The 14,062-nt window shown below is 45.0% G+C and overlaps 1 protein-coding gene across 1 annotated transcript in view; it reads left to right on the forward strand.

The window, feature by feature from the left end:
• The window catches only part of PTPN14 (protein tyrosine phosphatase, non-receptor type 14), a 101,851-nt gene that overhangs the window by 5,451 nt on the left and 82,338 nt on the right, over positions 1-14,062 (forward strand). Inside the window, 1 exon segment of the mRNA XM_023754754.1 lies at positions 4,357-4,682. Coding sequence (XP_023610522.1) covers positions 4,509-4,682 — 174 coding nt within the window. The 5' untranslated portion in view covers positions 4,357-4,508.

Below are 14,062 nucleotides of genomic sequence, written 5' to 3' on the forward strand. Positions count from 1 at the left end.
GACCTTTCTGTGAGAGTATGGCATTTAGTTCTAGGTTTTATTTTATTTCTTTATGTTTAATTTTCAACCGAGGACATTCTTAGAGGAAGGAGAGAGAGAGAGAGAGAGAGAGAGAGAGAGAGAGAGAGAGAGAGAGAAAGAGAAAGAAAGAAAAGAGACTTTCTGTATACACCCATACATGGGATCCAACCCATCCAACCCACAATCTAGGTATGTGTCCTGACCAGGAATTGAACCAGCAACAGGAGGACAATGCTCAACCAACTGAGCCACTTGGGCCGGGCTGGATCTAGGCTTTATAATGTTCATGTGTTGAGTCCCCAGCGAACCACATGGAGAAAGTGAGAAAGGCCCCAGGAGCCAGGCTGTGTAACACAGGACTCGCTAGTAGACTTCATGTCGATTCTTTTGTATGGTGGGATATCAGAGTCCTTGTCTCTCTGTCTTTCAAGGACAAAGCAGAGGAATTGGGCTTAAAATACAGCAGGGAGCTGGCTTGTGTTTAAGGTAGAACTATATTCTCCTCCGGAGAGTTCAGAGGTGGAGAGTGACAGATGCTGCGGCATTTTCAGGAGCTTAAATATGCGAGGTGATTCATAGACTCTTAAAATGCTCAGACTGAAAGGGACTGGGCGGTCATCTCTGACCTCCCTCTCGTTACAGATTAGTGTCACACAGATTGTTTACCTGGGATACTTCAGGTGTAGCCCTTCCTGAAGGTAAGGAATGTCGTAAATGACAGCCTGGGAGTTCTTTCCAGAAGCCCAGCTCTGTGAGCACACAGTTCTGGCTGTAAATGCCGCGAGCTTTTCATTGAGGTCAGTGGTGTGGGTCTTAAAGATCGAGGAAACCTGCTTCTAGCTTTGAAGGAGTTTAGAGTCAAGATGTGTGGATACTTCTGACATAAATCAGTTTGCTCTGTTAAATAAGCATGAAAATGACTGTGGGAGTTCGGCCAAGGTGATCTGAGGGCAGGATCAGAGAAGTCCACGGGGAGAGGCAGTGCCACTGAAACAGAGCCGCAAGGAGTAGGTGTGGCTGGAATCTGTTTAGTACCTGCGTGGAGGGTTGCCTTTCTTTTTTTTTTTTAAACCTTTTGATTGTGAAAATTGTTAGATACACAGAAAAACGAAAAGAATAGTGCCATGGATACCTGGACACCTACCACCTAGATTCAACAGCTGTTAATGTTTTGTCATCCTTGTTTCAGCTCCGAACGTGTGTATGTACCTATGTGCGTGTGTTGTTTTTAGCCGTTGTGACATTTCACCCCTCATTATATCCATTGGCCTCTCCTAAAGCCATTCACCGGCATAAGCGTAATTCCACTACAAAAAATGGAAGAAATTTAACAACAATACATTATATCCAATTCCTGTTCTCTATTTCAAATTTCCCTAATTGTCCACATCTTTTTATTTATTTTTTTCACACCTCGGTTTGATGGAGGGTCACACCTTGCATTTTGTTTTTCTAACTCCTAAATCTCTCTCTCTTTTTTTCCTTTTCAAATGAAATGTATTGGGGTGACATTGGTTAATATGATCACAGGTTTCAGGTGTGGGTTTCTATGGTACAAGATCTGTATACTGCACTGGGTGCCCCCCCACCCCCTAAACCTCTTTTACCCTAGAGCAGCCGCCTTCCAATCCCACCTGCTCAGTTTTTGTTTCATGACATTGACCTTTAGAAGGACCGGGCCAGTTTTCTGATAACCTTTTTGTTGCTACCTTACCAGGGAAGTTTCTTGCAAATTGAAGATTTAAAATGTTGTGGAAAACTTAACATAGTCAGGTATTGTGTAGGAGATATCTTGGCAGGTTGTCTGATGTTGTTCCTGAGATACCATTTTCAGTATCGAATGCGCTTTACTCTTTGTTTGCAACAATAAGATAAGGCAGCTATAAAATGTTAGAACAGTTTAGAAGTCTATAAACTATAAAGCGAGAGTTCTATTTAATGTCGCCACTGTGTAGTCCCGAGATAACAGTTCATCGCTTTGGTGAACTTATCTTCTTTCCCATTTCTGTGTTTTTTTTTGTTTTGTTCATGTATTATCAAAACTGTTTTTGTGCAGCTTACTTTTTGCCCCACTAACTGCGTTTTGGACAGAATCCCACAGAATAGGTAGCAAGGGTTGTTTTTAATAGTGGCTGGGATACATGTGCACCAAGCCAGCCACATTCCTTCATCGGTGTTTAAGACGAGACACACCCAAATTGTAAAGTGCCGGGCCCAGGATTAGCTATGTGGCTTGTGCCCACAGAGCAAATATTTTCCTCTGTGTGAGGCTCCCCAGCTAATATAGGAATTGAAGCTTGGTGTTCTGTGCCCTGTGTTTCAACAAGTTGTGGGAATGCGTGAGTAGTAAACTCTTCAGGGCTCTGTATTTGAATTCTGGCTCTCTTTTTGTCTTTTCTGGGCGGGTCCCTCCATCCTCCTTTCTGTAGATATCAGGAGCTCATCAGGTTGGCCTACCTTGGAAGTAAACATGATACTCTGCCAACATAAAGTGATTTAGAAATGTTAATCTATTTTACCAAGTCACAGACTCTACTGGCATGTATATTTTAAGCCATCGTAAAACATATCCCTGTCATGCTAAGGAATGTGCCGAGGGCAGGCATCAAAGACCGGCTGAGGGAGTGTGGGGAGTGTGTTTTGCTGTGTTGTAGGTTTATGCTCTGACAATCTTCATGAGGCCCGGGGTACTGACACGGAGTGGTTGCTAAATGTTGAAGCCATTTCATTTATTTATCTAGTTATTTTTTCTATGTTTTTGTTGATTTCAGAGAGGTAGGGAGAGGGAGAGATAAAAACATCAATGATGAGAGAGAATCATCGCTTGGCTGCCTTCTGCACGCCCTCTACTGGGGATCAAGCCCACAACCTGGCCATGTGACCTCCTGGTTCATGGGTTGATGCTCAAACACAGCCACACCGCCGGGCCCATTTTATTTATTAGTTCAAGAATTCCTGCAAGTAGTTATTCATACTTGTCCATTCAAGTGTCAGCGGGGCTCAGAGGTAATTCTATGGATGAAGGGTTTGAAGGCTGGCTGAACTGCCCGACGCAGGGAATCAGGTTAACAGAGGGATCATGGGAACAGGAGATGGTCCTGTGAGCTGGATATGGAGAGCAGGAGGTTGAACAGAGGGGCTGTCTGGCCATCTCTGGCTTCTTTGGAAGGTATGAGCCTCCCCGTGAGAGCGTTGCTGGCTCAGGGTGGGACGTTGTTTTATTGTTGGGTTCTCCATGGCAATGATGTCATCGCTGGCATTTGGTGGACCACCAGGGTGTCAGGAAATCTCGTTTTTAGTAAGTTAAATTATCGGTAATTTGGTCCCAGGGCTTTTGCATCAAGCATTTTGTAAAAGGACAAAATGATGATAGGGTGGTTCCCCATATCTAACTGTCTAAATATTTGGTAAAAAAGGACAAGCACATTAAAGAATTCATATATTTAAAAATGTTTTTTTTAAAAGTAGGAAGTTGCCAACTGTATTAATTGTGTATTTCCTCCACATTCTATTATCCTTTCTCAGTAAATAAACAAGAAAATAAGTGATAAAATATTGAAATAAAAACAAAGGCAAATCATGTTACTGAAAGTAGAGAGGCAGATTTTAATTTCGGGATCAGTGGATCTTTGGTAAACCAACAAAAACCTTGCTTTTTCTCTCTGCAAAACAGGGATCATAAAATCTACACCACAGGGTTGTTCATGGGGTTGAAATGAGATAATATATATTTAGAAGTTAAAGAAACAGTGTTGATTCCACTCCGATTGCTCTCTCGGGCAGACAGGATTGTACAGTGAAAAAAAGCATGTGAGTTGAGGTTGCATAGACGTTGGTGTGAATTCTTTGCCATGTATGAGTTCCTTTATTTAATTAATTAGTTAGTTAATTTGCACCTCAGGATATATTTATTGATTTTAGAGAGAGAGGGAGAGAGAGGGAAACATCAGTGTAAGAGAGAAACATCTTGGTTGCCTCCAGTACGCGCTCCAACCGGTGATCGAACCCACAACCTAGGTATGCGCCCTGACTGGGGATCGGACCTGAAACCTTTTTGGTGTACGGGATGAAGCTCCAACCGACTGAGCCACTGGCCAGTGCTTGGATGAGTTCTTTTCATCTCTCTGAATCTCCATTTCTTCGGCTCTAACCGAGGAGTTTATCATGTCACCCTTGCAAGATAAGATAAAGTGCAGGGGCTCTCCCAGGTGTCTTGCAGGTTCTGGAATCTGGATGTTGATCCGGGGGAAGAGGGCGTCTGTGCATGTGAAAAACTGTGCCGTATCACCTACAGCTTCCCCTCCACGAATGACCTCGATCCTTTTCTGTTTGCAGCGACCCTGCAGCGTGCCACCCCGGGCATGGACACCTTCTCCCGTGTCTGGAGGAGCACGGCTGGTAGTGCCATCGCCGGGTCCCGAAACTGCTAAGGCCATCTCAGGGACGTGGGCGCCAGGAGAGGAGGGCGACACCCGAGGGCCAGAGCCATGCCTTTCGGCCTGAAGCTCCGCCGGACACGGCGCTACAACGTCTTGAGCAAGAACTGCTTCGTCACCCGCATCCGCCTGCTGGACAGCAATGTCATCGAGTGCACGCTGTCGGTGGAAAGCACCGGGCAGGAGTGCCTGGAGGCTGTGGCCCAGAGGCTGGAGCTGCGGGAGGTAAGGGTGTGAGTGTGGCGGGTGCGCGAGCGAGAACTCACCCAGGGGACCTCCACCAGTCTCTGCACCTGCCTTGCCTTTCCGCCTCAGCCTGGTGTTTAGAAGAATCATGTTATATTAGCAGGGGCTCGATCTTACAGCTTTCAGTGGAGAGAATCAAGAACACACCTAGAGCTCCCAGGGGGTGACGGCCTCCCTTTGGTTTCCACTGATGGCAAGGGTTAGGGGGAGTTGGAAATGAGAGGCTCTCCTCGCCAAAGTCATTTTCTGTCTGTACAAGGGTGGAGTGGGTAGCTGGGGTGGCATCCCGGCTGCCTGTCAAGGCGAGAACGCCCACATATGGAGGGATGCAGCTGCCTTCCTTTTTTGCTCGTTTGTGTCTCGGTTTCCCTCTTCAAAGGGAAGAAAAAGAGAATAAGCATTTAGAGTGAGTGTGAGCAGAGAGGTTTTTTGTAGGAGCGTGGAACATGGAGTTTTGTTCCCTTTAAGATTCCTCCTGACTCTCGTTTCCTTTGTACCGTCTGTGCGACTTCTTTGGGCTTTAAGCAAACCCAGGTTGACTGTACAGTCAGTCATGGCATTGCTCTTAAGGAGAGCCTCTTACTCAGGGCAGCGTGTCCTTCCGAACAAGCCGGCCCTGCGGTTTCCAATCTTACAGACACTCCGGAGAGGAGACGTGGTGAGCAGCGCACTCAGCATTTGTCTTGAGAACCATGTGTCATACCGGCTGGTGGGTAAGGGAATGGTTGAGCGGTTGCTGGAGCTGAAATGACTATAGCTCCTGAGATTCAACCCCTACTCCTAGGCCCTGTGACATCCTTGCCCAAGACCTCACGGTGATGGAGAAGAGGGGTGGTGCCTGTTGGAAGTGATTGATGGATGGTGTTTGATCCCCGCCCCTCACGAGCCACCTTCTCTCCATGTGCATATAGGATGTGGGGTCACGCACGAAAGGTCGTCTTCTCCCCTTGGCGTCTTCCACAGGCCGACTCTTATCCCCCGAGGGGCTGTTCTGCCTGAGCACTTCTGCCTCCTGCTGGCCTTCATGTTTATCCTCTGGTTTCAGAGGTCAGGTCTTCCTTCGGAGTTTATTCTCCTGTGTAGGAGCCCGTCCTGCCCAGCAGACATGTCGAGCTCTGTAGCTGACACACTAGAATAAACATGTTCTGACCTTGTTGGTCAATGGCTGACTCTTTTTTGCTTATTAGTAACCCATTTGGGTAAACTTATTTATTTATTTTTAAATATTTTTATTGATTTTAGAGAGGAAGGGAGAGGGAGAGAGAGATAGAAACATCAGTGATGAGAGAGAATCACTGATCGGCTGCCTCCTGCATGACCCCTTACTGGGGATTGAGCCCGAAGCCTAGGCATGTGCCCTTAACTGGAATCAAACCTGGGACTCTTCAGTCCACAGGCCGACACTCTATCCACTAAGGCAAACCGGCTAGGGCTGGAAATATATATTTAAACATAGGTCTGTGCATGAATATAAAGGAAGAACCTTAATGCTGTAGATCAGTTGTGCAGGAAGCTGGTCTAAATTCTTGGCAAACATTTAGTTACAGATCATTTAAAAATATATGCAGTGATTTTACTTTTGAGTATGGTATTCCCAGTAAGTCACATTAGAGTAATTAAGTATTCTTCACGCGCATTGGGAGGCATAGAGCCTGTGGCTAAGTAGTTACAGGCGCAGCCTTTGGAGTCTTGGACTTGAGTTCAACTTATAGTTCTGTTGCTTTTTAGTTAGGTAACCTTGGAAAAGTTATTTCATTTCTGGAAAATGGGAATAATGACCCTCACTTTACTTAGGGCCGTTGTCAATATTAAAAGAGGTACAGTAGGGGAAATGTGCAGTGCTGTCTCTAATATAATAACATGTCTCTAATATAATAACATGTGATTGTTCCAATTTGAGAGTCTTTTTCAATGAAGAAAATCTTGAGCAACTGCCGCTCATCAGACATTGTTGTTAAGATGTGCACAGACTGCCCACCTGGTGTGGCTCAGTGGTTGAGCATTGACCTATGAACCAGGTGGTCACGGTTTGATTTCCAGCCAGGGGACATGCCCGGGTTTTCGGGCTCCATCCCCAATAGGGGGCATGCAGGAGAGGCAGCCAATCAATGATTCTCATCATTGATGTTTCTCTCTCTCTCTTCCTCTCCCTTCTTGTCTGTAATCAATAAAAATATATATATTTTTAAAAAAAGATGTGCACAGACTAGTAGGGGAGTCCAACATTTACACGAACAGCTGCGAACGAATGTGATCCACACTCAGATGCAATGCAGGGGCAGCCGTGCCCTCCTGCCCTGCTGGACACCGCAGCCCTGGCAGGGAGAGGAAGCCTCAGGGAAAGGAGGAGCAGGGACTTGAAGGAGACAGAGGAGATCAGCAGGTGGAAGAGAAGGCGAGGTCACCCTGGGCGTGGGGAACTGGATTTTTGCAGATCCAAGGATGTGAAAAGGCAGCACATTCTTGGGGACTGAAAAGCCACCTCTGCCAATCACCAGGTAGAGCTCCAGCGGAAGGCGCAAGGTGAGGCGTGCCTGGAGATGCGTAGGGACACTCGTAGTCATTACTCTCCGCAAACTATTGTTCCTGGCGGTGAGAGGGCAAAGGTCAAGCCCGGATTATCCCACAACCGTGTTGTCACAAAGGCCAAAGCAGGGAAGTCACATTCTGCTGTCAGGTGTGTGTGGCAGGGTGACTGATCCTCTAATGCTCAGGGGTGGTGCGCGCTTAGTGCTGGCTTTATTTTGACGTGCCCCCAGCGGGCCTATCCGCATGAGAGCACATCACTTTCTTTTCTAATTGTGTGCTTTTGTTCTGTGACAGATGGCGTCTGAGCTATGGCCTTTTGAGAAACAATCCGGTAGCTACTTCTGAACTGAAGGGTGAGCTAGAGCAGTCCGGTACTTTGTTCCTCTTTTGTGCATCCACACCTGGAGGAGGAATGCACCCTCCACTCCGAAGCCCAAGTCGGAGGGGTGACTGGGGTCTGCTCCACTCACTTGACTTTGTATCGGGGTCAGTTTCCAAATAGAGCCTTTGGCGCTTCAGAGGAGAAAGTGGACATCCATCTAAAATATAACAACACGTTTGGTCTTGATGAGGCTTGGAAACCCGATTCGGGCGGGTATTGCCTTTTGCCAGTAGAACTGCCCTGTGGTTTGGGTGTATCCTAAACTCGGTAATAGCTTTATATTAGGAAAGGAAAATTAATTTTGATTTAATTTTAGATCTGCATTAATTACAGTTTGTGTTTCGCCACTTAATTTTAGCAGATAATTTTATTTTTTTTAATGCGGTTTTAGGTTTACAACAAAATTGGAAAGCAGAGTTCCATGTACCACCTGCCCCCACCTGCCCTCCTCTTCTCCTCCGCCATCAACATTCTGAATCACAGGGAGCATTTGTTACAATTGATGAATCCACATTAATGCATCCTTTTCCCTCAAAGTCCACAGTTTACAATAGAAGAGAGAGAGAGAGAGAGAGAGAGAGAGAGAGAGAGAGAGAGAAACATTGATTTTTTTTTTGTTCTACTTATTGATGCATTCATTGGTTGCTTCTTGCATGTGCCCTAACCAGGGATCGAACCTGCAACCTTGGTGTATTGGGATGATGCTCTAACCAGCTGAGCCCCTTAGGGTTCCCTCTTGGTGTTGTACATCCTGTGCATTTTGACAGATGTGTAATGACATGTGTCCACGGGGGAAGCTTTTTGAGGGTCAAGTCTGGTTCTGAATGCACTGGTGTGCTGCCGTGTCAAATGGCATCCAGATGGCCCAGGCCTGGTTCCTAGGTCAGCACATACAGTCCCGCCCAGGGAAGCGGAATATAATAGGGTCCCTGCTCCCAGAAACCCCAGGGTTTAGAGAAGAGGACAAACAAGCAGCAAAGCAAAGGGAACAGTCCGTACCGAGGTACAGAAACAGGAAAGCCCATGGAATTTTCAGGGAAGGGCAGAGTTCAGTTTGCACCGATCCGTTTGTGTGTGTGTGTGCGTGGAGGGGTCATGGCGGGGAGGACAGGAGTGTGGAAGGGCTGGGAGGAGTCCGCGTTAGAAGGTTTGAGTGTATCTGGATAGGGAATTTTAGCCAGATCCTGTAGGAGATCGTTTCCAAAATGTGTCACCAAAATAATGAAAACAACCGCCACCCGTTACTGGTAATGTGCTACCTGTTGTGCCGAGCACCTTCCATGTGTCAACTATTTAATTCTCATAACAAGCCTGGAAGGTGGCTCTCCTGCTGTCCCTGTTTTACGGATGTGGGACCACAGTTCAGGCTGCCCTGCCCGCTTTCCCTGGGCTGGCTCACACCCAGGCAGGCTGACTCCACCATTCTAATTCCCAGGGATGTGTAGTGGCAGAAGAGGGGCCGTGGTCCACGATTTGGGAAACGCCCTTGCAAGTTCTATAGGTTAGGAAAAAAATGCTGAACTCAGTGTTTCACAGTTATTTTAGTTTTCTAGTAAATCCTCTCTGAATTCCTTGGGGAATAAAACGCAGCCGTGAGATGGAAAGCCGTGGAAGGATTTCAAGGCGGAGCCTGACATTGATCACCTTGGGTTGAGGACCGTGGTCAGCAAACTGCGGCTCTCGAGCCACATGCGGCTCTTTGTCCCCTTGAGTGTGGCTCTTCCTAAGCCTTGGGAGTACCCTAATTAAGTTAATAACAATGTACCTACCTATATAGTTTAAGTTTAAAAAATGTGGCTCTCAACAGAAATTTCAATCATTGTACTGTTGATATTTGGCTCTGCTGACTAATGAGTTTGCCGACCACTAGTTTAGGAGAAGAACCAAAGAGCAAAAGAGGAATGGGGATTGGAGGGACAGGAGCATCAGAGATGGCCATTAGGTAGACGTAACAATAATCCCGGCAAGAGGAAATAAAATGAATTCCCCTTGCCAGGATTATTTTTAATTGTTTTAAGTTCAGAACAAAAAAAATAGGTATGAGTTTCTGGCCAGGAACTTCATTAAAGGAAGGGATTTAAGAGATACAGAGGCTCAGAAAATTAGAATTCTGATAATATAATTACAACATATTTGGATTCATGGATTTCACCCATTTTTTTCCCCCCAAATGAAATACTCAGTGGCACTTTTAATGTATAAAATGCAGCTGTTCTGTTTGCAGAAGGGATGGCTGGCGGGAGTTCCATTTCCTGTGTCCTTTTTTGCCCCCAACCCAGTTTGAAAAATCACTGCCCTAGGTTAAGAGAGAAATAGTTAAAGCAATGTGGCCTGATGACTGATTCTCATATTTTAAAAATAAATACATGGAGAAGCAGCAGAGTTGAATGGCTAGGAAGCTGAGCTTGGATCAAACTACCTGAGTTTGAAGCCCGGCTCTGCCACTTCTTAGCTGTGTAATCTCGGGCAGTTGCTTAACTGCTGGTGCCTCAGTTTTCTTATCTGTAAATGGAGATGTAATAGTAACAGCCTCCATGAGTTGTCGGGGCATTAAATGAGTTTGTTTTTGCCATAGTATGGACAGTGCTTGGCACAGGATGGTTAAGTAACCGTCCGTGTTCCAATAGGGTGGTCTCCTCGACAGGACCCCGCACATGCTCTCTGAACTCTGCTCCTATGCTTTCAGGGAACTGGCTCTCCCCCTTTTATAAGTCTGCTTGTTCCACTTAAAAAAATATTTGTATTGATTTCAGAGAGGAAGGGAGAGGGAGAGAAAGATAGAAACATCAATGATGAGAGAGTCGTTGATCAGCTGCCTCCTGCACATCCCACACTGGTAATCAAGCCTGCAACCCAAGCGTGTGTCCTGACCGGGATTCGAACCTTGACCTCTTGGTTCATAAGTTGACTCTCAACCACTGAGCCACGCCGGCTGTGGGCTGCTTGGTCCACTTATAGATGGCTTTTGTTATTACATACTGACCTTACATTAAGCCAAAATCTTTCAGTGACTTGAACAGTTACTATTCATTGAAGACTGTGCGGCTGTTGAGCGCTTAGAGTGTGCTAGTTTGAACTGAGATGTGCAGTAAGTGTAAAATATGCATCTGATTTTGAAGACCTAGTATGGAAAAAAAGTTAAGATATTCCATTAATCATTTTTATGTTAGTGACACGTTGAAAGCATCATATTTCGAATGTATCATTTAAAATAAAAGTTATTACAGTTAATTTTATGTCTTTGTACTTTTCCATCTAGCTACTAGAAAATTTAAAATTAAATATGCGGCTCCTAGCCCTAACCGGTTTGGCTCAGTGGATAGAGCGTCAGCCTGTGGACCGAAGGGTCCCAGGTTAGATTCTGGTCAAGGGCATGTACCTTGGTTGTGGGCACATCCCCAGTAGGGTGTGTGCAGGAGGCAGCTGATCGATGTTTCTCTCTCATTGTTGTTCCTAACTCTCTATCCCTCTCCCTTCCTCTCTGTAAAAAAATCAATAAAATATATTTAAAAAAATATGTGGCTCCTATTTTTACTAAACATGGCAAGGGAGCCATGCTAATAGTAGTAAATAATACAAAGAAGTCTAATAAAATGCAAAAATATGCTAGCATTATTTCCTTTAGGGATAATCTTGACTCTAGTTTTAATTAAGAGACAGTAAATGGAGGAGGGGTAAATACTTGAACCAAGGTGCCTGAGTAACTCTATTCAACTTAGAGAACTGTTGTTCTGTGAGGAAGTCCAGCCTTCTTGGGAATGTGAATTCAGTAACTCCTGGCCTCTCCAAGGCTAGACTAAGAACACTGTTTTTTAAAAGAACCGCAAGAAAAAAAATCCATAATCATTTCCTAGGGTGGGTGAATATCCTCCAGTGTATCCCCCTTTTCATTTGTAAATTTTTATTTTTGTCTTTCCTAAAAGCTGATTTATCCAAAGCTATTGGCTGCAGGAAAGATGCCTTGCATTTTGCAGTTTTCATCATGGCTGGAGTGTATAAAGATATGGAATCTTAAACATGCATTTCCTATCATCAAAGAAAAGCTAACTAACTTTAAGGATATTTCTGTGGTTCGCTTGTATGCTAATGTTTTCAGAATTGGTCACTCAAGTGTGATTGTGGGAGTGTTTGTTTGATTCAATGGAACGCCTAATTTCCCGACCCTGTCAGATACTAGTGGCATTTGCTGTACTTTAGAGCCTTCTTCACCACAGCCATGTACGTTTGTATGTGCAGGGGACTAAAATAATCAACACCGATAAAGAATCAATTGAAAAGTAGTCTGCTCGGGAGATTTCCAGTCTTCCAGTTTGTATTGCTTTTTTGTCTTTGTAAGGATAATAATCTTTTTAGCTTAATGTCAGTTCTGTGAGGCAAATTAACACCAGTGTCTGTTTTCTCTAGACATAGAGACTGTAGGTGAAATCATTCCCCCCGTCTTAACTTGTAAGTCTTCATCTTTTTGCCTATTCGGAGTGATTTTTTCGTGGCTATGAGATTTGCTTCCTGGGTCCATGTTACTCTGCAGTGTCTTTTCCTGTACTGTGATGAAGAGATTGGCCAGGAAAATGAAGGTGGTGCAGGAGTAAATTATAGATGTGTCAGCTCTAGAAATCTCAGACATACCTAGGGGAGAGGTTAATTGCACACAGGTTGTTTTGTACAATTATCCACCTGATGAACAGTGGCTTATTTTCCAAAGCCATTGGAATGTGATCGCATGAAGCGCAGTTTCAGAGTCCGCCTGGACATTTTTAGAAGTATTTCCCTAGCCTCGGTGGAAGTTTTAGTGCTTTACCTAATTCCTGTATATTTTATGTGGAGGCAGAGCAACTCTCTGTTTCTAACTTTACAACTGAAGTACTGCAGGCAACCTGTTACAACTTCATGCAAGAAATTTTAAACTTTTGCTTCTGGATGGTTAACTCTTCAGAATGCTTGAGATAAGATCATGGACTTAATCCCTAGTAATTGCCAAGGCTGTGTCTGTAACCCTTACAAATAGCATTAAAGCTGTGCCATTGGTCGAAAAATTAGAAAAAAAACCTAACAATCCCCAAGAAATCTTTTCCTGTTAATAGCCAATGTTGCTGGGGAGGGGGAGAGGGATAACACCATCTCTACAAATAAATGAACAAATGAATAAAAAAATGCTCCAGAGTGGCCCTGGCTGGTGTGGCTCAGTTGGTTGAATGTCATGCCATGCACCGTAAGATCACCGGTTCGATTCCCTGTCAGGGCACATATCCGGGTCCTCAGTGGGAGTAAATACATCAGAGGCAAACGATTGATGTTTTTCTTTCACATCGATGTTTCTCTCTCTCCCTTTCCCTTCCTCTCTTTCTAAAAATCAATAAAAACATATTTTAAAAAAACAACTAACAATGCTCCAGACTGTTTTGGAAGACCATGACTCCCTACAGTCTTTTCATGATACCAAAAGAGAGAGACCTTACTTTGACACTAAAGTAGTCACACACCACTCTATCACTGAAGAAACTAACATATTTTTGAGTGCCTGCATATGCGTTTGCTTCCTCTGTTCAAATGCAAAGCTCCAAGCCAAGCAAACCAGGAAACTACTCATGAAAATGACAACTTAATGTGGCTCCCCTGTGTCTTTTCTTAGTGGTGCATTTTTAGTAACTGATTGAGAGGTACGGTTCTTCTCCTGGGAGCTGGTTCTCCTGTCTTCTTTTCTCATCATTTGCAATAAACTCATTGCAGAATTCACACTTGAGCTGTTTTTCCAAGAAAACGAGAGGAATAAAAAGGGATTGACAGCTCACCAGGAGGTCTGGTGAGGAGGAGGTGGGCCTGGCTTAGGTTGGGTGCCTCAGAGATCGACCGATCAAGTATTCCCCGCATTTACTTGGGAAACACAGTGGGAGCCCTTTGATCACGGAGGAGCTGGTTTCTATTCGGAGTCATCCACTACTACGTTCTCCTCAACCATGTGGCGATGTTTAGCAGTGAGGCTCAGCTTCCAGAATGCAGCTGGAGTGGAAGTTGGCAAGGCAGCTGTGAGCAGGCCTGCTGTGGGCCCAGCTGGGCCTGAGGGGAGGATGGTCCCTTGGCTAACACACAGGAAGTTGGTTGGTGCCCATGTTAATTGAAGTGAGCGGTTAGGTTCTGATTCCGTTTCCTGCGTGGCACTGTGTACACATGGCAGAACACACCAGTGCCGCATTGCAAACTTGAGAGCTGGGTAGGAACATTTTTTTGTTTGTTTTTTTGTTGTTTTTGTTTTTAAAATATATTTTATTGATCTTTTACAGAGAGGAAGGGAGAGGGATAGAGAGTTAGAAGCATCGATGTGAGAGAAACATCGATCAGCTGCCTCCTGCACACCCCCCACTGGGGATGTGCCCGCAGCCAAGGTACATGCCCTTGACCGAATCGAACCTGGGACCCTTGAGTCCGCAGGCCGACACTCTATCCACTGAGC

The sequence above is a fragment of the Myotis lucifugus genome, unplaced genomic scaffold (genome assembly GCF_000147115.1).
Source record: "Myotis lucifugus unplaced genomic scaffold, Myoluc2.0 scaffold_65, whole genome shotgun sequence".
Lineage (NCBI taxonomy): Eukaryota > Metazoa > Chordata > Mammalia > Chiroptera > Vespertilionidae > Myotis > Myotis lucifugus.